Source organism: Ranitomeya variabilis, chromosome 5 (assembly GCF_051348905.1).
Source record: "Ranitomeya variabilis isolate aRanVar5 chromosome 5, aRanVar5.hap1, whole genome shotgun sequence".
NCBI classification, from domain to species: domain Eukaryota; kingdom Metazoa; phylum Chordata; class Amphibia; order Anura; family Dendrobatidae; genus Ranitomeya; species Ranitomeya variabilis.
This window is the reverse complement of record NC_135236.1, coordinates 57,746,573-57,773,431: the sequence shown is the minus strand read 5'-3', so window position 1 is coordinate 57,773,431 and position 26,859 is coordinate 57,746,573. Positions and strand designations below refer to the sequence as shown.

Genomic DNA, 26,859 nt, shown 5'->3' with positions numbered 1-26,859 from the left:
CCCGATTCATTAAATCAGAAAAGCTGGGCAAATGGCTTAAGTAGTGAGGAGCGCCCTGATGGTGCAAAATTTGGGGCATAATGAATGCTGTGGTTCATGATTTTGGACTAGCTGCGGCCAGCATGCCCTCACCCACTTCATTGGAGCTGGCCAAAAATGGTGCAAGAATGCCGAGAGTCACATGATTTCATGCACAGTTGTGCCAAAATTACGCAACTTTTAAAAAGCTTTTTATGCCAGCAATAAAAGCTCTGAATTCAGGAGAATGGGAAAGTGTATTGGCTTAACCCCTTCCCGACCTTTGACGCCACGTAGGCGTCATGAAAACCGGTGCCAATCCGACCCATGACGCCTATGTGGCGTCATGGAATGATCGCGTCCCTGCAGATCGGGTGAAGGGGTTAACTCCTATTTTACCCGATCTGCAGGGAGAGGGGGAGTGGTACTTCAGCCCAGGGGGGTGGCTTCACCCCCCCGTGGCTACGATCGCTCTGATTGGCTGTTGAAAGTGAAACTGCCAATCAGAGCGATTTGTAATATTTCACCTAAAAAAACTGGTGAAATATTACAATCCAGCCATGGCCGATGCTGCAATACCATCGGCCATGGCTGGAAAGCATTAAGCTACTTACGGTAGCGGCATTTCTCGGAGGCCCATGACAGCACGACGAGAGAGGGGATCCGCCCATTAGGAACAGGAAACCTACAGATACAAAAGGGCGGCACCTCTCCCCTGCATCAGTTGTATTTCAGAGCCTTGAGAGGACTACCGCGGTTAGTGGCACACAAAAATATACATTATATACAGTTTATATACAATATTATAACCCCTATATTGGAACTGGGTATCATACGTGAGATATATACATTATAGGAGGTGCAACCCCCACGTGAATAGGGAGGGAACTAAGGGTGCTGTCATGGGCCTCCGAGAAATGCCGCTACCGTAAGTAGCTTAATGCTTTACTCTGACTCCCATGACAGCACGACGAGAGAATTACAGAGATGTAACACTACCTTAGGGAGGGACTATAGCTTGCAGCACCCTTAACCCGAAGGTGAGATCAGAGGAGGCCCCTAAATCCAACCTATAGTGTTTAAAGAAGGTGGACGGGGATGACCATGTGGCCGCCTTACATATCTGGTCGATTGATACTCCAGATCTTTCCGCCCAGGATGTAGCCATGGCCCTGGTGGAATGCGCCCTCAGATTCTGCGGAGTCGGACCCCCACCTGCAGTATTAGCCAAAGAGATAGCCTCCCTAATCCACTTCGCTAGTGTGTACTTTGATACTCTGAGTCCCTTTCTAGGGTTTTGGAAAGATAAAAATAACGCATTATCTTTTTTCCATGTATCAGTAACAGAGATGTATTCTAACAGGCATCTCCTAACGTCTAGTGTATGGAGTAGCTCTTCTTTAGGGTTGGAGGGATTGGGAAGAAAGGATGGTAAAACTATCTCCTGTGACCTGTGAAACCGTGATGACACTTTTGGTAAATAGGCTGGGTCCGGTCTGAGGACTACCCTATCTGGCAGAAACTCTGTGTAAGGGGAAATTCTGGAGAGAGCTTGTATGTCCCCTACCCTACGGGCAGATGTTATCGCTACCAGAAATGCTGTTTTAAGGGATAGGGCCTTGATTGAAGCTGATTGTAATGGTTCAAACGGCTCTCTAGTCAATGCTGACAGGACTAGATTAAGATCCCAAGGCATAGATCTATCCTTATGTATGGGTCTAGCCCTACTAGAAGCTTTAATGAACCTTGAGATCCAATAATTATTGGCGATGTTACAGGAAAACAAGGCCCCTAGGGCCGAGACTTGTACCTTTAGGGTACTAGTGGATAGATCTAGCTCTAAGCCCCTTTGCAGGAATTCTAAGATCTGTTTTATAGGAATTCCCTCTTCTAAATTAAAGTCAGAAGAGGCCAGGAATTTCCGCCACGTTCTAGCATAGATTGTTGTTGTAATCTGCTTTCTACTTTTCATAAGGGTTTCAATCAAATTTGGGGAGAACCCTTTGTCCCTCAGTAACGCCCTCTCAAACTCCATGCCGTTAAATGGAGATTCTTTACTTGAGGATGGCTGATCGGACCCTGGTGGAGCAAATCTGGGATGTCCGGAAGCACCCAGGGGTCCTCCACTGACATGATCCTGAGCCAGGTGAACCAGGCCCTTCTGGGCCAAAATGGGGCAATCAAAATAACTCTTGCCCGATCCTCTCTTATCTTCCTGATTACCAGAGGTATCAAGGCCAGCGGGGGGAACGCATAAGCCAGCCGAAAGTTCCAACTGATCAGAAAGGCGTCTACCGCTAGAGGATTCTCCCTGGGATTTAGGGAACAGAATTTTACTGTCTTTCGATTGTCCCTGGTGGCAAATAAATCCACCTCTGGATGTCCCCATTTGTGGACAATCTGGTCGAACACAAGACTGTTTAGAGACCACTCCCCTTGTTTCAGGGTGTTGCGGCTTAGAAAGTCCGCTTTTACATTTTCTTTTCCTCTTATGTGCAGTGCGGTTAAAGATAGAAAATGGTCTTCCGCAGTCTGGAATAGACGATCTGTCACCCTCATCAATGATTCGGAATGAGTTCCACCCTGGTGATTTATGTACGCGACCGCCACCTGGTTGTCCGAGAGGATCTTGACGTGGTGACCCTGCAGATATGAGAGTAATTTTTTAACTGACAGTTCAACCGCCATTAATTCTTTTTGGTTGGAGGAGGCTGATGTTAAGGGGTCCCATAGACCCTGAACTATCATGTCATCCATGTGTGCTCCCCAACCTGAAGGGCTAGCGTCTGTCGTTACAATACGTGTCGCCTGTGTCACCCAGGGAACTCCTGCCGATAAATTGTCAGTGACTAGCCACCATCTAAGAGATGTCAGTGCTTCTGGACCCAAAGTAATCTGACTTTGCAAGGAGCCTTGCAAGATTCTGTCATTAACCAGTACCTCGGATTGTAAGGGTCTGGTGTGAAATTGGGCCCACCGGACAGCAGGAATGCACGAGGTTAGAGATCCTAACAGTGACAGCCTGTCTAAGTGTCATGGATGGATTATCAGTTGCTTTAGACACCTGTTGTTGGATGTGTAATAACTTGTCGGGCGGAAGACAACACTGTTGGGTCTCTGAATTTAACAGTCCTAAGAATCTCTGTATTTTCTGGGGCTGTAATCGGGATTTTTCATAATTCACAATCCACCCCAGATGCTCAAGTTTGGTTGTGGTTGTCTGTAGCTGAGAGAGGCAATGGTCTGCTGAATTCCCAACTATAAGGAAATCATCCAAATAGGGGACAATTAAGATGTCAGACTCTCGTAAGTGCGCCATGACTTCGGCCACTATCTTGGTAAACACCCTAGGAGCCGCTGATAAGCCAAAGGGAAGAGCTCTAAACTGGAAATGACGAATTTGTCCCCCCATTGACACAGCTACCCTCAGGAATCTCTGGAAGTCTTCATGTATTGGGACATGATAGTACGCGTCCTTTAGATCTACAACTACCATGAAGCAGTGTTTAAACAACATTTTTATTGCTGAACCAATTGATTCCATCTTGAACGATTCATTGGTCAGAAAATTATTAAGGCCTTTAAGATTTATGATCGTTCTAAATGATCCGTCTGGCTTCTTGATCAGAAAGAGAGGAGAGTAAAATCCTCTCCCTCTTTCTGATACTGGAATTTCAACCAAAACATTCTTGAAGCATAAGTTTGTGACCTCTGCTTCCAAGGCTGCTTGCTCAAGGGGGGAGGAACGTAAAGGGGTTAAATTAAATTTCTCGAGGCCAGTGATCAAAGTCAAGTCTTAGACCTTTCGCTATGATGCCTCGGACCCATTTACTGTTTGTAATGTCAAACCAAGCTGATGAGAATGCTGACAGTCTACCCCCCACGGGGACCGCTAGTCATTGGTCCGGTTTTTTCGAGGAACGGCGAAACATATAGCCCGTACCTCTTCCGCGTCTGTCCTCCCATCTCAAACTCTCTCTAGAGGGTGAGGATCCGTGTTTTTTCCCGCGACCAAATCTCCTTTTAATGAAGGGTCTGTGGTAGGATGCTGAAGATGGATTGGGAAATTTCTTCTTATCATCCCCCGCTTTCTCCAGCAACTCATCCAGAGTTGGTCCAAAGAGATATTCTCCTTTACACGGAATGGCGCAGAGTTTAGTTCTGGATTGAATGTCGCCAGACCAGCACTTCAACCATAAAGCTCTACGAGCTGCGTTGGAGAGTCCTGCCGCTCTAGCCGCCATCCTGACTGAGTCCACAGATGCGTCTGACAGAAAGGCCGCAGCATTCTGCATTGTTGGTAAAGCCTTCAGAATGGAATCTCTGGAAGCGCCGTCCTTGAGCTGGGACTCTAACTGATCCAGCCAGACCATTAAAGACCTGGCTGTACAAGTCGCGGCAACTGCTGGTCTTAGAGATCCTGCCGCCGTCTCCCAGGTTCCTTTAAGAAAAGCATCTGCCTTTCTGTCAAGGGGGTCTTTGAGGGTCCCCATATCCTCAAACGGCAATGAGGCCTTCTTCGACGCTTTTGCCACCGCCGCATCCAGCTTAGGGGCTTTATCCCATGTTTCCACAACCGGATCGTCGAAAGGGTACCTGCGTTTCAACGCTGGCGGTGAGGAACCCTTTTTCTCGTGTTTCTTCCATTCTCGGAGAATCAGGTCTTGGATTTTTTCGTTCACCGGGAAAGATCTATGTTTCTTACGATCCAATCCGCTGAACATCATATCCTGCTTTGAGGGCTGCGGTTTGGGCTCTTCTATCCCCATTGTGCCTCTAACAGACTTGACGACTTTGTCAATTCTATCCAGGGGTAGACAGAATCGTCCAGACTCCTCATCTGATGAAGAGGAGGAAGGACTTGAGTGATAGGCACCCTCTTCTCTTTCTTCCTCCGAAGAATTAGAGTCCAGGGGGGTCCTATGTTTGGAACCTCCCGCTTGAGACAGGGACCGTAAGGATTCCCTTACTTCCAAACGGATCATTTCTTTCAGGTTAGCCGCACTCACAGATTCTTCCGCTACCTAGGGGAGGACAATATAGGTGATAACTACTATCTGACCTAATGTCACTTCCACCCAACCACTCCTGTAGACCTCACCGTCTGTTGTATACAGGGGGCACATAATTTTTTGGGGCAAGAATCAGGTACGGGGACCCCACAGAGGGCACATTCCTTATGCCTTGACTTGTCCGTGCTTTTCTTCCCCTAGAATGATAAAGTATAGGGGGCCTGCGTCAGAGTGAACTTTCACGTAGATCACTTACCCGTGCGCCAAAGTAAATACCGGAATACGAGGGGGTTCTTTCCTAGCCGAAGCTCTGGATCCTTTTGCGGACGAGCTTCTTCGACTGGACTGGTCGCTTCTGTCTTTGGGCTTCTGACGCACCTCATCCATCTGCTGCTGCTGACCACCACTCTCCATGATGATTTGCGACCAAAAGCAGGGCTCTGTAGTTGTCACCTGCTTAAATCCCCCTTGGATCCAGTCAGCAGATAGGTCAGACGCTGCCCCATTGGCTCAGGATACCGCAGGGAGGCAGGAACCATGTGGGAGAAAACCGGCATCAGGATGCTATGGGCGCCGCCATCTTGGATCGACTGCGCATGCGCAGACACCCGGCGACCCGGAAGCGGCTGCTAACTCCGCCCCCTCACGTCACTGCACCCGGAAACGCTCCAGCACACGCTGAGAGCGGTGCAGGACGCCGGGAACGGACCGCAGCGCTCCGGGAGTTCACCCAGGCAGCCCTGACGCCGGCACCCCACATTCACCGCACCGCTGCACCACCAATGGGTATACTTACCGGCGCCGACGCTGATGGAGGCAGGAAATCCTCCGGACTCCGCTCCCTGCTGCGAACGCCACCGCGTGCAGTCCAGCCAGGACCACCGTGGCGTCTCCAGGGTTCTCCGCACCGGCCGAGGTAGGAGACCCCCCCGCTACCAGATTCGGTCCGGCCGGCCTGGGCTCCTTTAGCTAATCTGTAGGCACCCGTCCCTTTAGGAACAGGAAACCAACTGATGCAGGGGAGAGGTGCCGCCCTTTTGTATCTGTAGGTTTCCTGTTCCTAATGGGCGGATCCCTCTCTCGTCGTGCTGTCATGGGAGTCCGAGTAAACACTAATGTAACCCCCCCCCCACCCCACCGATCGCCCCCCCAGTGCTCCGTTATGGGGTCCGGTCCCCTCCGTCCTGTGCTCCGCTCCCCCGTCCTCCTGCCCGCTCCCCCCCTGCTCCTATGTCACCCCCCGGTGCCCCGATCTCCCCCCCCTTATACTTACCTAGGCTCCCGGTATTGGTCCGTCTCCTCGCTGGGCGCCGCCATCTTCCAAAATGGCGGGCGCATGCTCAGTGCGCCCGCCGAATCAGCCGGCTGGCTGATTCATTACAGGTACATTTTGATCGCTGTGGTAGGTTCTAACACAGCGATCAAAATAAAAAAAATAAATAAACCCCCCCCCCCCCCCTTTATCACCCCCATAGGTAGGGACAATAATAAAAGAAAATATTTTTTTTTCTTTTTCCACTAGGGTTAGGGTTAGAACTAGGGTTAGAACTAGGGGTAGGGTTAGGGTTACGGGTTATGGCATGTGCACACAGAGCGTATCGGCCGCGGATACGCAGCGGATCGGCCGCTGCGAATTCGAAGCAGTTTTCCATCAGGTTTACAGTACCATGTACACCTAAGGAAAACCAAATCCGCTGTGCCCATGGTGCGGAAAATTCCGTGCAGAAACGCTGCATTGTATTTTCCGCAGCATGTCAATTCTTTGTGCGGATTCCGCAGCGTTTTACACCTGTTCCTCAATAGGAATCCGCAGGTGAAATCCGCACAAAAAAACACTGGAAATCTGCTGTAAATCCGCAGGTAAAACGCAGTGCCTTTTACCTGCAGATTTTTCAAAAATCGTGCGGAAAGATCTCATACGAATCCGCAACGTGGGCACATAGCCTTAGGGTTAGGGTTGGAATTAGGGCTAGGGTTTGAAATAGGGTTAAGATTAGGCTTGTGGTTAGGGTTACGGATAGGGTTAGGGGTGTGTTGGGGTTACAGTTGTGGTTAGGGTTGGGATTAGGGTTACGGTTGGGATTAGGGTTAGGATTAGGGTTGGAATTAGGGTTACGGGTGTGTTGCGGTTAGGGTTGTGGTTAGGGTTGTGGTTAGGGGTGTGTTGGGGTTAGGGTTGTGATTAGGGTTATGGCTACAGTTGGGATTAGTATTAGGGGTGTGTTGGGGTTAGTGTTGAAGTTAGAATTGAGGGGTTTCCACTGTTTAGGCACATCAGGGGTCTCCAAACGCAACATGGCGCCACCATTGATTCCAGCCAATCTTGCGTTCAAAAAGTCAAATGGTGCTCCCGCCCTTCCAAGCCCCGACGTGCGCCCAAACAGTGGTTTACCCCCACATTTGGGGTACCAGCGTACTCAGGACAAACTGGGCAACAACTGTTGGGGTCCAATTTCTCCTGTTACCCTTGCAAAAATAAAAAATTACTTGCTAAGACATAATTTTTGAGGAAAGAACAATTATTTTTTATTTTCAGGGCTCTGCGTTATAAACTTCTGTGAAGCACTTGGGGGTTGAAAGTGCTCACCACACATCTAGATAAGTTCCTTCGGGGGTCTAGTTTCCAAAATGGGGTCACTTGTGGGGTGTTTCTACTGTTTAGGCACATCAGGGGCTCTGCAAATGCAATGTGACGCCCGCAGACCATTCCATCAAAGTCTGCATTTCAAAACGTCACTACTTCCCTTCCGAGCCCTGACGTGTGCCCAAACAGTGGTTTACCCCCACATATGGGGTATCAGCGTATTCACAACAAACTGGGCAACAAATATTGGGGTCCAAATTCTCCTGTTACCCTTGTGAAAATAAAAAATTGCTTGCTAAAACATCTTTTTTGAGGAAAGAAAAATGATTTTTTATTTTCACGGCTCTGCGTTGTAAACTTCTGTGAAGCACTTGGGGGTTGAACGTGCTCACCACACATCTAGATTAGTTCCTTGGGAGGTCTAGTTTCCAAAATGGGGTCACTTGTGGGGGGTTTCTACTGTTTAGGCATATCAGGGGCTCTGCAAACGTAACATGATGCCCGCAGACCATTCCATCAAAGTCTGCATTTTAAAACGTCACTACTTCCCTTCCGAACCCCGACGTGTGCCAAAACAGTGGTTTACCCCCACATATGGGGTATCAGCGTACTCAGGAGAAACTGGACAACAACTTTTGGGGTCCAATTTCTCCTGTTACCCTTGGGAAAATAAACAATTGTGGGCTAAAAAATCATTTTTGAGAAAAGAAAATTTTTTATTTTCATGGCTCTGCGTTATAAACTTCTGTGAAGCACTTGGGGGTTCAAAGTGCTCACCACACATCTAGATTAGTTCCTTGGGAGGTCTAGTTTCCAAAATGGGGTCACTTGTAGGGGAGCTCCAATGTTTAGGCACACAGGGGCTCTCCAAACGCGACATGGTGTCCGCTAATGATTGGAGCTAATTTTCCATTCAAAAAGCCAAATGGCGTGCCTTCCCTTCCGAGCCCTGCCGTGCGCCCAAACAGTGGTTTACCCCCACATATGAGGTATCGGCATACTCAGGAGAAATTGCCCAACTAATTTTAGGATCCATTTTATCCTGTTGCCCATGTGAAAATGAAAAAAATTGAGGCTAAAATATTTTGTGAAAAAAAAGTACTTTTTCATTTTTACGGATCAATTTGTGAAGCACCTGGGGGTTTAAAGTGCTCACTATGCTTCTAGATAAGTTCCTTGGGGGGTCTAGTTTCCAAAATGGGGTCACTTGTGGGGGAGCTCCGATGTTTAGGCACACGGGGGCTCTCCAAACGCGACATGGTGTCCGCTAAAGATTGGAGCCAATTTTTCATTCAAAAAGTCAAATGGCGCTCCTTCCCTTCCGAGCCCTGCCGTGCGCCCAAACAGTGGTTTACCCCCACATATGAGGTATCAGCGTACTCAGGACAAATTGGACAACAACGTCCGTGGTCCAGTTTCTCCTTTTACCCTTGGGAAAATAAAAAAATTGTTGCTAAAAGATCATTTTTGTGACTAAAAAGTTAAATGTTCATTTTTTACTTCCATGTTTCTTCTGCTGCTGTGAAACACCTGAAGGGTTAATAAACTTCTTGAATGTGGTTTTGAGCACCTTGAGGGGTGCAGTTTTTAGAATGGTGTCACTTTTGGGTATTTTCAGCCATATAGAACCCTCAAACTGACTTCAAATGTGAGGTGGTCCCTAAAAAAAATGGTTTTGTAAATTTTGTTGTAAAAATGAGAAATCACTGGTCAAATTTTAACCCTTATAACTTCCTAGCAAAAAAAAAAATTTGTTTCCAAAATTGTGCTGATGTAAAGTAGACATGTGGGAAACGTTATTTATTAACTCTTTTGTGTCACATAACTCTGGTTTAACAGAATAAAAATTCAAAATGTGAAAATTGCGAAATTTTCAAAATTTTTGCCAAATTTCCGCTTTTCACAAATAAACTCAGAAATTATCGACCTAAATTTACCACTAACATGAAGCCCAATATGTCACGAAAAAACAATCTCAGAATCGCTAGGATCCGTTGAAGCGTTCCTGAGTTATTACCTCATAAAGGGACACTGGTCAGAATTGCAAAAAACGGCAAGGTCATTAAGGCCAAAATAGGCTGGGTCATGAAGGGGTTACAGAGAAATTTGACAATCTTCACCTTGCAGATGTGATCCCTGAGAATCGGCTGATACTGTGAGCCTCGAATCTGCCTTTGGAACCACGACTGAGGCTCGCCATTGTAGGAGATCTCCAGGGCAGCGGCTCCGTTACGGATCTCCGGCAGGTCGGACATCGTATCCCGCACGGTGATGGTTCTGAAGAGGCTGGAGTTTGTCCTGAATTATCAAAGAGGGTAAAAATGAATTTCCAAGAGGCAATAGAGGAAAAGGTTTCCATCATCCAGCATCATGCAGTGGTATACTGTAATCACCTCGTAATGTTGCTCACGTATTTCTTTTCATCCACAACAACATTCAGCTGGCAGGCCCGGGGTGCAAACACATGCAAAGGCTCAGGGAACATGGGCAACTTCTCTCCCGGGGCAGCAGCAAGGACGATTGCTCTTCTACGAGTCTGTGCCACGCCATACTGACCGGCCTGAATTGACACAAAGGTCCAGAATCACATATAACATGAGGAAGAGTCCTGTCATCACCCCTTGTTACAGTATAGGCAGGAGGCCTCTACCTGCAGCACGCCAAAAGTACACTGGTAACCCATCCGGACCAGACAGCGCAGGGTTAGTTTCAGCACCATGGAGCTCTTGAATGATACGAAGTTCCTTACGTTTTCCAGCAAGAAGTATTTGGGCCGGTAATAGTCACAATAACTGAAATACAACCACAAAGTGTTAAGCACTGGACAAAACGAGGCTCAAGAGCATTAGTGTCCATACAAGCCTCTCACCTGAGATAGGAGACGACCAAAGAGTTCTTGAACTTGGAGTATGTTCTGGAGTTGAACCTGTTCATCCCACTGAAGCCTTGACAGGGTGGTCCTCCGCATAACATCTCCACGTCACCCTTCTGAGGCAGCCGCTGGCCCAGAGAGTTTGTCTTCTCACCAGCCATGACCAGCTTCAGCAGAACGTTGCAGTCTTCTGTAAACACTGTCGTCCCAGGATTGTTCAGCCTGAAGGCTTGTGCGGCCGGGTCCCACATCTCTATGGCCCATTTGGTCTCAGATATTCCTAAGATGGCAATCAAGAGGTTAAATACAATATGGATACGAGGAGGAGAGCGGTACTGACTAATCAGTAGAGGATTTGCGGTATTCACCTGCTTGGTGGAAGCCTTCAGAGAGACCACCGCAGCCAGAGAAGACATCTAGTGTGCGGAGTTTGGGTACTTGATCCTCTGTCCGTCTCTCGTCCTCAGACTGGGCAGACATTTTTCCCTTTCCTGCAAATATAAGGAGTTAGATTTTGAAGACCTCACAGTAGGACATGTTACCTGGACGGTCTTACCTTTCCCTTTGCCCTTCCCCTTGCCTTTGTTCATAGAACTACGGGCATGGTTCGGAGGATCTTCAAAGCTCTTGGTTTTTGCGTTATAAGTCTGATAGAAAATAAAAATGAATAAAGTGCTGTTAAGTATATAGGGTCATATAAGCACCATTATGTAGAGCTGCAATCTCCTGACACATGGGTCGGCTCTCACCATGCTAGGAGTCACCGCTCTGGAGATGTTTCACTACAGTACCTAAACTGTTCAGGGCACCAATACAGCTCCTTTCCAAAAAGTATTAAGGGGAGGTTTAAAACAATAGGGCTGGGACTTCACCTAAACATGACCCTAAGCAGCCACGATTTTGAAGAGCCCCTGTGATGTTGCTCTTCATTCTACGCACATGCAAAAACATATGCAATCCCTGCCGAAGATGCTGCGCTACTAACATGGATGCCCCCCACCCTTGGCACCCAGCCGATCAGCTATTCTCAACGTCAGCTGGAACTGAAGTTATGTAGATGGTGGCCATTACATTTACACCCCAATCGAATCAATTGGGGCAGATGTACAGTACCCAGCCACTATTCTGTCAGTCACAACTAAGTGGCTGACATCAGGAACAGCGTGGATCGTTGGGTGTGCCGAGTCTCGCACCTCCAGTCATTGAGGATTAAAGTCCTGGACAACCTTTTTAAACCCTTCCAGAGAAGCCAATTTTAATTGTCAAATATTCCTCATGGCCACCAATATAAAACCCAAAATCTGCTTTTACAGAAGCCCGATGTATCCACAGATTACCAATCTACCTCCAGAAAGTAGAAGCGGTCCGATCCACCGGCTGAGTATTCTGGAATCGGCTCTGACAGATCTTCACCGTATTCGATGGTGCAACGACCCTGAACGTCTTTGAAGTCCACAGTCGCCTCCTCGTCGCTCCAGTACAGCAAGTTGATATCTGCGTGGTAACTCGCCTTCACGCCCTTGTGTGTATTCTCAGGCCTGCAATACAAAGACGTTTTAGGTGGAATTACCATGATAAGGTTCACCTGCATAGGATGGATGAAGAACAGATCTCTGCCAAGCTGTCTGGTAGCCACACTTGCTGTGGGACACTTCTACTGAAGCTTTCTGGTGTCTATGGAGGGCGGCCGAGCCCTGAGCAGGTACCTGTAGAACTTGTACACCCGCAGCTTGATATCGGATTCATTTGGTTTCCCATTACTTCTTTTGTTGCAGTAGATTTCCTTTATGCGGCCGAGTCGGTAAGGCTCTGGAGCATCCAGATTGCTTCCCTTGATGTAGTCTGAGGACTTTCGGTAATACTCAGGGTACAGCTCCTCATCCACGTCCTCTTTCTTATGAGACCTCTTAGCAGGACTGCCCAGCCTGACACTAATAGAGTGATGGAAATAGATTATAACTCTTATAAAATGGTTCAATGTGACGGACAGCATCTGATGAGGATTGCAAACTGCGCCTAATCCCAAGTAGGCGCATTACTGTGCTGGAGACATCATGGCCAAGTCCTATGGTGCCTCCACCACCACTTCTGAGGAAGATTAGGTCTATTGTCCTGTGACATTTGCCATTCAGTGCCATTAGTAGCCATGACTTTATATAAGAGCTCGTGTCGAACCCACGTATCACAAGTGCTTGTTTGTTGGTCCTTGTACCTGAAGTTGAAAGCATCAGGAAGGAGCAAGACACCATCACCGATCTTGTACTGGGCGCCGTTCTTTGTTGCCATGCTGTAGCAGACTTTTCCATCAAAATCGTCAGCAATGTCAAAAACTTTGGGTATCTCCCGCTGCCTAATTTCTGCCAGCCTGGCACAGCTAGTACAGAACCTAAAAAAAAATAAAAAATAAATAAACCACAAAATTTATGCAAAAACACCACTTTAAGAAATGGCTCCATTTTGGCGGTTTGATCACATACTTGTGCTTATTGTCCTCTGCTGGTTGCACTTTTGGAGGAGTTTCAAAACGAGCGTACTCGGGATCGTACCACAGCTGGTAGAAGTAGGACTTCCCGTCATCTTCCACCTCACTGTTCTCTTGGTCCACACCGCCCTACGTTTAGATACGAGATGGTATCATTGAAGATATGAAGCTGGGAACAGTTGTACATACAGTGATAAGTTCATAGCTCACCTCCATAAACCAGTCTTCTGCGGGAGCCTTGTAGACCACCACAACCTTGCCGTGAATGTAGGACAGCTGCATGTCTTCACATTCATCCACAAGGAACAGCTCTAGAGGATCAGACGTGGCTCCGAGGACAGTGTCTGTACCCAGGCAGAACCAGTGTGCGTGGAACATGGGGCCATTGGCGTCCTCCCACATGGATGTAATCCTACAGGAGAAGGTGCAAAGAAATTGGGAATGTTCAAGAATAAAATCCAAGAGGTGAGGTGTTGAGTCCTTAATTTAAATGCCATCAATATTGATCTTTCGATGTAATAGTGAAGCTGACCAACCACTTTAAAATTAACCAGTGTCAATTTTCACAGATTTGGAAGGAATTTCATGCACCTCTGGTCCTCAGGTGTCAGAACAGAATGCATGTTACAGTACGTACCTTGCCAAATACAGAGGCTCTGTGGGATTATCAGGACTCACAGATACGCAGTCGCCAACTTCGAGGATTTCATCGTCAATAGACACTTTAAGATAATATTCCTTCTTCCCTTCACCCTGAAAACCGGATTAGATTAATACTTCTATCAGATGTCTCTTGTGTAGGAGGTATGCGATGTTTGGGACTCCTTACCTTCACTGGGTCTCCTCGCCAAGAGATCCTGTTCTTTTTCTCTTGCTTCTTTTTACGCCCCTGGAGGATCTTCTTAGGAGAAGGCATCTCGGGGATATTGTCGTCCAGCTCTTCATCTTCATCAGCCTCCTTTACAGCCAAGTTTGGACACCTAATAACAGGCGAGTGTACAGTCAGGTAGTATCCCAATGGGTCACGATTTAAAGGGCAATTACATATTAGGATGTTACCTCCTCTGCATACAGGCCTGCTTATTGCGGCCGGTGCCTCCAAACTTCACCATGTCTTGGCAGGCTTTACATTTGCCACAGTCAGGCTGTTGGCATACCTGGGTAGAAAAACTCAAGAGTTAGGCGCTAGGAGGTCTCGCCTGTATTATGAGCGATTAGGTGACCAATACCAAGCCAGGTCGTACCTCACATACTCCACAACGCCTGCGCTTGGCGTTCTCCTTGTCATCATTGTTCTCAATCTGATCGGAAAAGAAAGTGTCGAAGATCTGGTACACCAGTCTGGTTGTGGTGGCCTTGGTTGGTCCCTTATCCTTCACAATCTTTGTGGGATGTCGAATTGCTTGTCTCCTCACAGCCCGCCTGAACAGGGGAAAAGACAGGAGAAAATTAAAAAAATAAAAATATAGAAGTCCATTCATAAAATAGATAAAAGGGCTATTCTCATTTCACAAAGTGATGCAGCATATATCACTTTATGATAGATGGTTTCCTACCTCAGGGACTTGTCACCCACCTCTTTCCCAGTGTGACACCAGCGAGTTTGATGAGGTCCCTCATACAAGGGGTAATAATGACTGGCTGTTCATCGCTGTCAGCAGCGTCATCGTAGCTCTCCACCTGCTCCACCACAAACTGTGCGTGCCTCAGAAGAGAGTCTTCAGTGAAGCGGTTGAAGTTCAGCCCCGATGGAGGGACGGTCGTCTGAAAGGAGATGAGAAGTTCACGCCTCCGCCAACCTGCTGAGCTGAAGAACCAGCGAGGAGGTCTCCACAACCTCATCTCACCTCAATCTTGTTCAGCAGATCTTCATAACTAACATCTGGATTGTTCTGGAGAAACTCCACCACGATTTTACTCATGTAGATCTTCTCTTGCATCAAGGCAAAGATCTGACTGTACTCCTCGCTTGGGTCCATCAGGAAATAGTCGGCAAATGCTACAGAGAATGAGACAGATGAGAGCGCACTGATAGCGAGACTGACGAGTTATCGGATGAAGAAACTGAGATACTCACCAGTTGTAAACCCGATCAGAGCCCTTTCTCCTCCATCAAAGCCAGTGATCCACCAAGCATTAATAGGGCCAAGCTTCTTAGCCCTCACCCCACCTGTAAAGTAAAAAATTACATGAAAGCAAAAATCCAGTAATTCATCCAAGCAAGCCCCAGTTATACAGAAGTCTGAGCTATATAGCAGCTATTCCTATTGTGGAGACTGCTCTGGTAAAGCCTTACAGACCAAGGCAGTGACTCCAGGGAAAAAAAAACAAAAAAAACAACAAAACACCCTTTTGTGCCACCCAAGTATCTGACAAGTCAATGGCTTCTGAGGTGGACACCTTAGGTGGCATCAGAGGCAGCTCCCTTCTGGAGAAGACCCAATTTGCACATACCTAGCCCAACGGTAGGATCCCTACAGACCCCACCCTGTGAAGACAGACAAGGAGGTATGCAACAAAAAAACAAACAAAAACAAAACACACACACCAGAAATAAGACTTTAGAAGTTTATCCATTTTTGATCTTCTGGCCCAGAACAACCAAGCTAAATAATTCATACCAAAAAGGTGGCAAAATATAGCAGGAACATACTCTGCTCCACTTCAGCTGAACAATTAGTCTTTAACTTCAGGGTACAAAAGCATCAGTCTATTAATCAGCCCCAAAAATATGACTAAGCAAATCACTCACCGTCCAGAGCCGGGCTGTCATCATAGATCGGCTTCACCACGCCGCTGAAGTACAGTTCGACATTCTTTTCAATCAAGCCAGAATCGAAAGGACAGAGATGACCCCTCTTGTCATAGATACTAGAATAGAAGAATATATACACAGGGATTTAGATAACTGGACATAGAATAGGAAGGAATCAGCAGGCGAGAGATTAGGAAGAAGCCGAGCAGAGAATGGGACGCACCTGAAGCAGGTAACCTTGTGCTGGGGAAGGTCTTCATAGCTCTCAAAACCATCTTCATTGGCATCAAACAGGGACAGGCGCTCGTCTGTTAACATTTCTGGTTCCTCCAGCTGGGGAAAAAAAAATAAAAAATTAAAATATGTAACCGTGTTCTCATAGGAGAAGCCGCTGCTTATTTCAAGCTTCAAAATCTGACTGCACTTACTGCATCGTCTGGGTCCCCCTGAAAGTACTTGAGATCTGGGTCATCGAGATACTGCCGGCAGTCCATGCACTTTGGAGGTGGTGTCTAAAGAGAAGGCGGAGTGGTGCAATTGAAGTACAAGGTCTAATCTTTACATCTTGTGGTATTAGATGTGACAAGAATTTACCTTTGGTGCCTGAACAGTTTTGGGCTTTGGGGTTTCTTGTTCAACAAGTCTTGGGGAAGAAAAAAAAAAAAAAAAGTAAGGTGGCTGGAAAAACCAAGGTCAGGAGGACCTACCTTACAACATGCTGAGTGTCAGAGCTAGTCATCCTTACCCATCTTCCTCCTTGGGTTCTACCTTCAGCTTCTTCTCTACTTGCTCCTACAAAAAGTGAACAAAAACAATTCTAACATGAATGAGAGGGTCGCAAGATCTGAATCCACCTACCAATGAAGAAATAGCCGATACCAGAGAATTGAAGACAAGTACACAATCACAAAAAAAAAAAAACAAACAAAAAACAACCACACCCTTCTCCCGAAAACCAGCACTTCTGAGAAGGTTGTGTGGCATTACTGGCTGCAGCTGCCATATTGGACAAACCAGACATGTAGGGTATGGTGTCTGCCATCTAATCCTGGACAAATTCCTATTTTTTTTTTTTATTTATTTTATTTTATTTTTTTTAATTAGGCCATCTTACCTCTTCAGTGTCCTCTTCCTGGGAGACTTCAATTTCAGGTTTCACGTCACCATTAACATCGTTAGACTTGCGCTTGCCGGGACTAAGGTGGGGGAACCAAAACACATGCTTAATATAATGCAACATGATGGGGGGGTGGGATGTATATCCCCTAACAAGCAGTTATCAAGTGAAATTAACAGGTTGCAGGGGAAAGATTCCAGAATACGTCAAGTCCATGTTTGTGAAATGGGTGAAAAACCAAAATAATGACTCAGACCCGCACTAAGTAGTAAAAACTTAACCCAGGTCCTTCAGCATAGGCGCTCCCCCCCCCCCCCCCCCATCAATATCCCACAAGAGATATATCTCCGTAAACTAACCATTTGCTGAACATAGATAGGATGGTGGGCTGTTTGCTGCCATTTTTTGCAGGTCGTCCACGACCTGAAGATTCTACAGATTGAGAAAGAAAAAAAAAAGAAAAGTGAACAAACGGGACCACAATTGATGTTATAAACAGAGGTCATGGTAACGCACAGAGACTGCTGCTGGAGGGGTCTAAAGTCCAATTATTCCCACCTGCTGCCCCATATTGGGGAAATGAGTTTATTAATGGAGACTGAGCAAAGGACCACTCTCTAAAGAGTCATAAGCCTTCACCCCCACCTAGAGCTCCTAATTTTTAGTAGTCCACAATTACTTTTGTTCTCTCCGTTGGTCTTGCTCTTCCTCCCCTTGCGACTTTTAGACGCAGGTGTAGTCACTTCCTCCATCTCCTCCTCATCGCTGCCACAAGTGCCGTTTGGAGAGCAGCCATTAGTCTCGCCATTCACCGTACCATTTCCAATGTTTAGCTCCTTCCCGAGCAGAGCCTTCACCTTTTTCAGATATCCCTCCTGGATAAAGAGGGAGGAAGGTAACATTTCAAATGGGCTTAACTTTGGGAAACTAAATAAAAGGGAACCTTTCACATGGGATACAAAGTCCGATCTGTGTATAGCATGGCGTGGAGAAGCTGAGCGGGGGGGGGGGGGGGGGGGGGGAAACCGACCGATTGTTGGAAAAGATTCAATATAACTTCTACTTTAACCATTGAAATCCCTGGTCTGTGGGTGACTAGCAGGCCTGCTGAGTAGGTCCACCCACTTGCCTTTAATGCCAAATTAAAAAAAAACAAAAAACAGACCGCCAGAAAAAGGTGAATATCCTTTAACAACAAGGCGACGCAACACGTCCATTTTACCCAGAACACATTTCTTCTACAAGTTGGAGGTTTCTTCCCATCCTGAAAACTTTCGGACTGGCCATAAATATTTAAGACGTTGGACCTGCAGACTGCCGTAGTGCTCAAGATGGGAATTTCCCAGGACTTAGATTGTGCTCCAATAGCCAATAAGCAATTATCAGATCTGTAGGAGGCAGTGGTGGGGTCTAGCTCCTACCCATTAATTTTTGGCAGGCAGTTCTGCAGACTGGTCGGAATACCACGTGAGATCAATGGTCCATCACAAGGCTAGGGTTGTGGTACAATCCTGGAGAAACCCCCTTTAAGAACATTGGCAAGAAGGTTATCAGCTTCATGCTGGCGCAGAGGTTAGATACTATGACATCCAGGGCCATAGTGCAGACCTCTGGAAGCCATAAGAAGGCTGCACACAGATCTCAGATATGGCCACCAGCAGACGGGCCATACACCGTACCTCGGAGAGCTCCTCGCTGTTCAGCTTGGTTTCCAGGTCAGTCAGCTTCTCCTTCACATCTGCTTCCAGATACTCCAGCACCAGACTCAGTTTCTGCTCAACACATTCCTATGGAGGAGACCAGAGATTAATAGACAGGTCTGGGAGGGGGAAGATTTATCTCCAGTACCAGATTAAGAAAGCTGCAACCGTGCTAGACCTCAACCCTGTGTGTGATGCCCATACCTTTTCAGAGAGTCCATCATGGTCCTTATCCAAAGCCTTCAGCCTAGAAGAGAAAAAAAAAAAAAAAAAGTTACATGATAAAGAGAACATGCACAAGTGCAGAAATACAGAAGAGTATCAGGTCCTACATATCAAGGTGGCACAAAATCCACCTGGCTGGACAAGCGAGTGTCCACTTCTGCACACTACGCATGACCGAGCATGCAGCGGTGACAGGACATCCAGCTGGCAGAGCTGGTGAAATGGCCGGCTGAGTCCTGTGTCACCGAGGACTCCCTGGGCAAGCACAGCAAAGCCAGGGAGCGTACTCCCAAATTACCATGCCTGGTCACAAAGTCAGATTTTCACCCATAGATGAGAGATCGTTGGGAAAAGCAGTGCCCCATCACTAGTCACCCACCAATTAAGATATCACAGGCCAAGTGCCAAAATGTTTAAAAAGACAAATCAATAAAAGACCATGAAGGGCGGGTCTGAAAGTAAAATTAAAAAGGTTGACCAAGCCAATATGGCAGCGGTTTAAGGAAGCAAACAGGTCCTGAGGAGAGGGGGAAAAAAAACAAAAAACACAACCCATCAATCCAGTGTTGTCAAATTCAAAGGGTACTTCAACATCAAGCCTTTGTTGGGATGCAGTCAGTGCAGCACCTTGAGAATTGGCAATTTTTGCCCACTCATCCGTGCAGTAGCTAAAAGTCTGTCAAGTCACCCACAGATTTTCTATTGATCCAGGATCTGGGCCAGTCAAAACCAATCTTCTGGTGAAGCCATTTTGCAGACTTGGTGGCCATTTACAGTTGCCATGCTGAAGGGTAATATTTCTTCATCTGCAGCTTTTTAGCAGAGGCCCTGAAGATTGCTGCAAATCAATTCTTCATAATTCCCTCCCCCTTGAATAAAGCCCCAGTTGCTGAAAAGCAGCCCCAAAGCACAATGCCGCCTCCACAATGCATCACTGTGGGTATGGCATTTTGGTAACATGCAGTGTAGCCTTTGCACCAAACGTAACTTTTGGAATTCTGGCCAAAGAGTTCAACCTCGTGACATCAGACCATGACAAGTATTCCCACATGCTTTTGCCAGATTCGATTTAGGTTTGCTGTAGCCAAGCTTGGATGTTTTTCCTTGTAAGAGGCTTCCCATCTTGCCACCCTAGCCCACAGGCTAGATAAAATTGTAGACTGGGGTAACATCCAGTACTTGTCAAATATTCCTGCAGCTCCTTTAATGTTGCTGTAGGCCTCTTGGCAGACTCCCGGAACAATTTTCTTTGTCTTTTCGTCAATTTGAAGGACATCCAGTTCTAAGTAATTTCACAGTTTTGCCAAATTTAAGCCACTTCTTGATGTCTGCACAGTGCTCCATGGTTTATCCAATGCATTGGAAGATATTTGAATCCTCGTCAAAAAGTTTGACAATGAGATGCCTTTGCTGTGTTGTTAGCCATTGTGCAACTAAAACATTGGTTAGAAAAATCCTGTTAGAACAGCAAAGCTTTATATGGGGTTAATTAGAATCTCTAAATGGCAGCTGCACAGTGACTACTATGTAACAGGAGTGTAAGGCTATGTGCATACGATGCGGATTTAGTGTGGATCCACAGCGGATTTTTCCACGCAGAAACACTGCAGATCCGCACTGTGATTCACAGTACAATGTAAATCAATGGGGAAAAAAAAAAAAAGCTGTGCGGAAAAATCCACGTGGAAACGCTGCGGATTTAAAAGTGCATGTCACTTGTGCGGATCTGCAGCGTTCCTGCACCCTTCGATTATAGAAATCTGCAGTGGTAAAATCTGCGGCAAATCTGCACCTGCGGTTTCTGCGAGATGCGGAATTTGGGCAGAAAATTCTGCACCCCATTCCACAATGTGTGCACATAGCCTAAGGGTATGTGCACACGTTGCGGAATTTGCTGCGGATTTTTCCACAGCGGATTTGTAAAATCCGCAGTGCAAAAACCACTGCGGTTTTTACGCGGTTTCTTCTGCGGATTCCTCTGCGGGTTTTCAACTGCACTTTCCTATTGGTGCAGGTTGAAAACCGCTGCGGAATCCGCAGAAAGTGACATGCTACTTTTTTTCCGCAGCATGTGCACAGCGTTTTTTCCCATAGGTTTACATGGTACTGTAAACTTAGGGAAAACTGCTGCGGGTCCGCAGCATCAAATCTGCTGCGGATCCGCAGCAAAATCCACAGCGTGTGCACATGCCCCAAGGGTGCAGTCAGATGGCTGCATTACTCGCAGGAGGATCCCATCGCAATCCACGGCCAGGCTGTATGCTCTCCTCATGACCCAAGAGTGACCTCTACAATACAAGAAAAGACCATCATGCTCAGGTAAGGGGAGTGGACAGCCAGTACAAGGAAGGTGTAAAGTTTTGATATTGTTTTTGGTCAGATTTTTGACATGGGGGTGGGAATTTAACAGGGGTGGGCAAACTTGATATACACATCTTCGCCCGGACGACATCTTGCCGATACAGTATAACCACCTGTGTTTTGCTGCTGCACGACACTAATCTTCTACAACCTCACCTTTATAGCAGGGTTTGTCTGTTCCTCACTCAGTTTATGCCTTCTAGACAGCCATAAAAAACCCCGACAAAAATAAATTCTACCGGTTCGGAATAATTGTTACTCCTACACCTGACTTAACGGCCTTCAACTTTATGAACGGACTTTTAGGAAGATTGATATTGTGCAGACCTATATAGAACTACCAGGGTCTTCTCTGTCATTATCCTGATTGTATGAAGCCATTGGGTTGCTGGTCCTCCTCCTCTTCGCCTCATTCCTTCCATTCTTCTGACCATGAAGTCCTTCTCCAGTGATTGGACACATCATACGAAAAGAGAAGTAGGCAAGTTGTAGCTTGGTGATCTTTTGCTTCAAGTGACATTTCTTGCCATCCATGGTATGGATAACGTTCTTCTCCAGCAGTACCTTTCAAAAGGCGTTGATTCTTCTGTCTTGTTTCTTTATCTTCCAGGTTACGCATCCTTAAGTTAATACAGAAAAGACCAAACCATGTACGGGCAGTTTCTTAATCAAGTGATCTGTTAGATTTGTCCAGTGACTTCATTGTTGATTTGCCCATATCTATTCCATTGACTTCTGGTGTCATCACAAGATCTTGAGTTATCTATCCGAGTAGGTTGAAGTCCTTCACAACTTCTAGTTAGTAGTCATCCATATTAAGTGTGTCCCGGTACCCGGCAGTGAATATCTGTCTTTGTGTAGAGTAGGAGTTCCATGTTTGAGCTTTCCATCTTGACACTACATCTAATGTGTCATCCCGGTATTGATAACTAATCCAGCAATTTTGATTCATTCTTTTTTGGCAAGTCCGACCTTCCTGACAATAGCTTCTGTATATAAAAATGGAAGAGAAATGGTGAAGCCTTGTCTGATGCCTCGCTCTACATTGAACCATGCAGTGTTCAGTTAGGACTGTCAACGTAAAGGTTCCCAGTGAGACCAGATGGTTGGGCACACCAATATCCTTCCAAAGTATCTGGTAATCAGTGAAAGGGTTTGCCGTCACCGATGACTACTCCTGACTGTAGTGTACCTTGAAGAACTGAAAGCAAAGCACAGTCACACCTAATCACTGTTTGCTTTAGATTTCCCCTTTGCTCACTCCCAATTATTTTAATGAATTACTACAAGACAATCTATTTACGCCAACAGTCACTTTACAGCATTTTTTTGTACAGAATTACCGTATATACTCGAGTATAAGCTGAGATTTTCAGCCCACTTTTTTGGGCTGAAAGTGACCCTCTCGGCTTATACTCGAGTCAGGGTCGGCAGGTGAGGGGGAGCGGCGGCTGTCACATACTCATCTGCTCCTGGCACTTTCCCTGCATGTCCCATGGTCTCCGGGCAGCTCTTCCCATGTTCAGCGGTCACGTGGTACCGCTCATTAAAGTAATGAATATGCACGAATATTCATTACTGTAATGAGCGGTACGTGACCGCTGAACACAGGAAGATGCCGCCGGCTCCCAGAGACCATCTGACAGTGAGACGCTGCCAGGGACTGCGCTGGGAGCAGGTGAGTATATCAGGGGAGGTGAGCATTGCGCGAGTCACCTTCCTCGTTCCACCGCTGCGCGCTGCTCTGTCTTCCGTCCTCTGGCTGTGACTGTACAGGTCAGAGGGCGCGATGATGCGATTAGTGTGCGTGCCGCCCTCTACCTGAACAGTCAGTGCAGAGGATGGAAGACAGAGCAGCGCGCAGCGATGGAACGAGGAAGGTGACTATCGCAAGTGCCGGGGGCCTGAGCAAAGAGGTGAGTATGTGATTTTTTTTTTTTTTTATTTTAAATCGCAGAAACAGCGAAGGGGCCCACAATGAGTGGGGCATCTCATGGGGCCATCAACCTTTATGCAGCATTGTATGGGGCAAATGTTTCTATGGAGCATCTTATGGGGCCATTATTAACCTTTGTGCAGCATTATATGGGGCATATTTTAATATGGAGCATTATATGGGGCGTATTTTGTATGGAGCATCTTATGGGGCCCATCATGAACTGTATGGAGCATTATATGGGGCTCCTGATTCAATATGGATATTCAAAAACACAACCTACTGATGTCTCCATTAATTTTACTTTTATTGGTATCTATTTTTATTTTTGACATTTTCCACCCTAGGCTTATACTCGAGTCAATAAGTTTTCCCAGTTTGTGGCAAAATTAAGGGGGTCGGCTTATACTCAAGTATATACGGTATATATTCTTATACAGAATTTACACTATTGGACAAAACTTTATGAATGTCCCCAAGGTGCAGAAGAACAAAACATACAGGATGCGATGCAAATGGTGAGGTCTACAGGATGCATTTGCACACAATGCAGTGCAGAGTCCACAACAGAAATGTCCCATGTGGGTGGGGATCTAAAGATCCCTTAAATGTCTCACAGCTGAGTATTTGCTACTATTGTTAGATAAAGCAGCTATATGCAGAGTCTGCATTTACCCTGCAAGATCAGCATGGGCAAGCATTGGTCAAAGGAGGCAAAGCACTTCTGGGCAGGTGGTTACTAACCCCTGTGTCCAGCCCTGCACCACTCTTGGCCCAGAGCAGTCACAACTGCTCCTGGCAGATTCTCCTGCACTCTGACAGCAGTTTCTCTCCCGCTGTTGATAGGACGTCATTGTGATCGGCAGTCGGCTCCTCGCTGCCCCATCTGCGGAGATAGGGTTCGTTTACATGGACTGGCCGGCAGCACATTACAACCGCCGATCGGTAAATGTTTACTGTGTGAATGCCTGTACACAGACCAGTCTATGTGCAGTAACAGACGGCTCAGTGCACACAAGCAGCCATAGTTCTCCGCAGTCAGAGGCCCATTTACACAGCACGATGCACCGATGATAGCAAGCATCCTCTGTGCTGCACAATAGGTCATTTCACCCAGTGACAGCGTCAGAATCCTCAGTGCATGAGATGTGAGGATTGACAAGTCTGCAGTAAGAGTGACTGCAGACTTTCAGCTTAACAGGAACCTGTCACCAGCAAAAGCAGTTAACCAGCAGCGTTACTAACGTAGCAGAGCGCTCAGAAGTCAGAAGATGACCCAACTCTCCCCTGGAGCAATCAGTATCAGTCATGAGGTGGTGACGCTGGTTCTGTCTTGCTCCGAATATACAAAGCGGCCAGACTAACAGCCGGCCCCAGAGCAGAGCCAGTGTCAGTCGGAGAGGGGGGAAATCGGTTACAGCCACCCAGAGCAGCGGCTGAACCGCCTCAGTGACAAAGCGAATGCTGCCGGGGGGAATAAAGTTCATTTTCTCCCTGCAACGCTATTAACTTTAAGAGTAACCCCATATCTGCAGGCTAACAGCATTTCCCCCAGGTATTCCCTTTAATGACTCGTTTCACATTAACCAATTTTTTCTAAAGCACAAGTCAGAGCGTGTCGGCGAACACAGAACTGGTGAGAACCATGGCTGCCTGCGAGCACTGATCCATCTATTGCAGACTATCTCCTACTGTGGAAAGAATGTAATCATGATGGTGCACCATCACGATCAGCAGATGGATCGCATGGCCGGCAGACCCCAAGGAGCCCCCCCCCCCCCCTCCACGACAACAGACCCCAAGGAGTTTCCCCTCCCCACAGACCCCAAGGAGTTTCCCCTCCCCACAGACCCCAAGGAGTTTCCCCTCCCCACAGACCCCAAGGAGCCCCCCTCCCCGCGGCATCCCCACAGACCCCCCCTCCCCATCCCCACAGACCCCCCCCTCCCCGCGGCATCCCCACAGACCCCCCCTCCCCGCGGCATCCCCACAGACCCCCCCTCCCCGCGGCATCCCCACAGACCCCCCCTCCCCGCAGCATCCCCACAGACCCCCCCTCCCCGCAGCATCCCCACAGACCCCAAGGAGCCCCCCTCCCCGCAGCATCCCCACAGACCCCAAGGAGCCCCCCTCCCCGCAGCATCCCCACAGACCCCAAGGAGCCCCCCTCCCCGCAGCATCCCCACAGACCCCAAGGAGCCCCCCTCCCCGCAGCATCCCCACAGACCCCAAGGAGCCCCCCTCCCCGCAGCATCCCCACAGACCCCAAGGAGCCCCCCCCCCCCCCACACACACACCTGAGGGATCACCACCCAGGAGCCCCCCCATGTGCATTGTCTCATCACCCCACCAGATCACTCAGGACTCATCACTGCCTGCAGGTCTCTGGACAGTTGAAAGTTGCACCAGGATTAACCTCATCTATCCAGAGGAACCTCTGTGGCTGGGACTTGTAGTTCTCCATACACAGCACCTCCACATTCATGGCAGTCAGTTACAGGTTATCCTGACGGCTGCTTGGACTTGTAGTTCTCTGCAGTAGAGATGTGAGATCACAGCCACATTCAGGAGGGCATGCTAGTACTTGTAGTGCACCAGGCAGCAGCCAAACACAGCGATAAGGGGGACTACAACACCCAGCAGTCTCCACATAACAAGGAGTGAAGGAGGGACGTCATGTTGGGACTTCTAGTACTCCTCACAAGCACGGACCCCTTTGATAAGCCCCCGTGACGTCATACAGGGCGCCGGGTGACGTCGGGCGCCACTTACCGCTTCCTGACGTCAGCAGGCAGGGCGGCGGGAGGAGAGGCCTGGGCCGGCATCATACGGGGAGCACACGGACACAACGCAGAGAAAACCGCCAAACGACAGCGGAGATAACGCGGGAAAAGCCGCCTTTCCCGCCAACACAGGAGCCGAGCAGGGCGGATAGAAGCAAGAGCAGCGCTGAGGCCCACCGGGACTATACACCGAGCACCGGAACACACGAGACACCGGCAGCACGCGAGCTCTACAGCTTTTCAAATGGCCCCGGGATCACGTGACTCCGCCCCTTTGCACACACTCTCTCTCTCCCGCGCTTTGTGTTTACGCGCGAAACCCGGCCGTGACGTCAAGGTTTAAAGGTCAACGTGGCGGGAAGAATGCGCCTGCGCAGTGAAAGGTGATGCATCCGACTTCGGTTCTGCTCCTCTGTTGGCCGGGAAGGCCGCAGTGGTGACGTCACGGGGGAGGGTTGCCATGGTGCTGCAGCCTATCTCTAACGCTGAGAGCACAGTACAGAGAAGGTAGGACTGAGGTAGAGAGTGTCAGCCTCTGTTCTCACTGCACAGAGAAGATAGGACTGAGGTAGAGAGTGTCAGCCTCTGTTCTCACTGCACAGAGAAGGTAGGACTGAGGTAGAGAGTGTCAGCCTCTGTTCTCACTGCACAGAGAAGGTAGGACTGAGGTAGAGAGTGTCAGCCTCTGTTCTCACTGCACAGAGAAGGTAGGACTGAGGTAGAGAGTGTCAGCCTCTGTTCTCACTGCACAGAGAAGATAGGACTGAGGTAGAGAGTGTCAGCCTCTGTTCTCACTGCACAGAGAAGGTAGGACTGAGGTAGAGAGTGTCAGCCTCTGTTCTCACAGCGCAGAGAAGGTAGGACTGAGGTAGAGAGTGTCAGCCTCTGTTCTCACTGCGCAGAGAAGGTAGGACTGAGGTAGAGAGTGTCAGCCTCTGTTCTCACTGCACAGAGAAGGTAGGACTGAGGTAGAGAGTGTCAGCCTCTGTTCTCACTGTGCAGAGAAGGTAGGAC

General features: G+C 47.8%; 1 protein-coding gene across 1 annotated transcript in view; it reads right to left on the bottom strand.

The window, feature by feature from the left end:
- Positions 1-26,160, bottom strand: part of DNMT1 (DNA methyltransferase 1) — a 28,022-nt gene extending 1,862 nt beyond the window's left edge. Inside the window, exons 1-29 of the mRNA XM_077262062.1 lie at positions 25,835-26,160; positions 18,745-18,787; positions 18,520-18,627; positions 17,520-17,715; positions 17,200-17,272; positions 16,838-16,919; positions 16,469-16,515; positions 16,318-16,366; positions 16,152-16,235; positions 15,947-16,056; positions 15,721-15,839; positions 15,046-15,138; positions 14,816-14,967; positions 14,545-14,732; positions 14,213-14,390; positions 14,028-14,125; positions 13,798-13,948; positions 13,606-13,721; positions 13,179-13,380; positions 12,964-13,097; positions 12,699-12,872; positions 12,193-12,417; positions 11,832-12,024; positions 11,043-11,133; positions 10,855-10,977; positions 10,484-10,766; positions 10,265-10,406; positions 10,008-10,174; positions 9,735-9,912 (exon numbers count right to left, since the gene is read on the bottom strand). Of these exons, the coding sequence (XP_077118177.1) occupies positions 9,735-9,912; positions 10,008-10,174; positions 10,265-10,406; positions 10,484-10,766; positions 10,855-10,977; positions 11,043-11,133; positions 11,832-12,024; positions 12,193-12,417; positions 12,699-12,872; positions 12,964-13,097; positions 13,179-13,380; positions 13,606-13,721; positions 13,798-13,948; positions 14,028-14,125; positions 14,213-14,390; positions 14,545-14,732; positions 14,816-14,967; positions 15,046-15,138; positions 15,721-15,839; positions 15,947-16,056; positions 16,152-16,235; positions 16,318-16,366; positions 16,469-16,515; positions 16,838-16,919; positions 17,200-17,272; positions 17,520-17,715; positions 18,520-18,627; positions 18,745-18,787; positions 25,835-25,890 (3,855 nt within the window). The 5' untranslated portion in view covers positions 25,891-26,160. The remainder of the gene's footprint in view (positions 1-9,734; positions 9,913-10,007; positions 10,175-10,264; positions 10,407-10,483; positions 10,767-10,854; positions 10,978-11,042; positions 11,134-11,831; positions 12,025-12,192; positions 12,418-12,698; positions 12,873-12,963; positions 13,098-13,178; positions 13,381-13,605; positions 13,722-13,797; positions 13,949-14,027; positions 14,126-14,212; positions 14,391-14,544; positions 14,733-14,815; positions 14,968-15,045; positions 15,139-15,720; positions 15,840-15,946; positions 16,057-16,151; positions 16,236-16,317; positions 16,367-16,468; positions 16,516-16,837; positions 16,920-17,199; positions 17,273-17,519; positions 17,716-18,519; positions 18,628-18,744; positions 18,788-25,834) is intronic.
- Between the last annotated feature and the right edge of the window lie 699 nt (positions 26,161-26,859).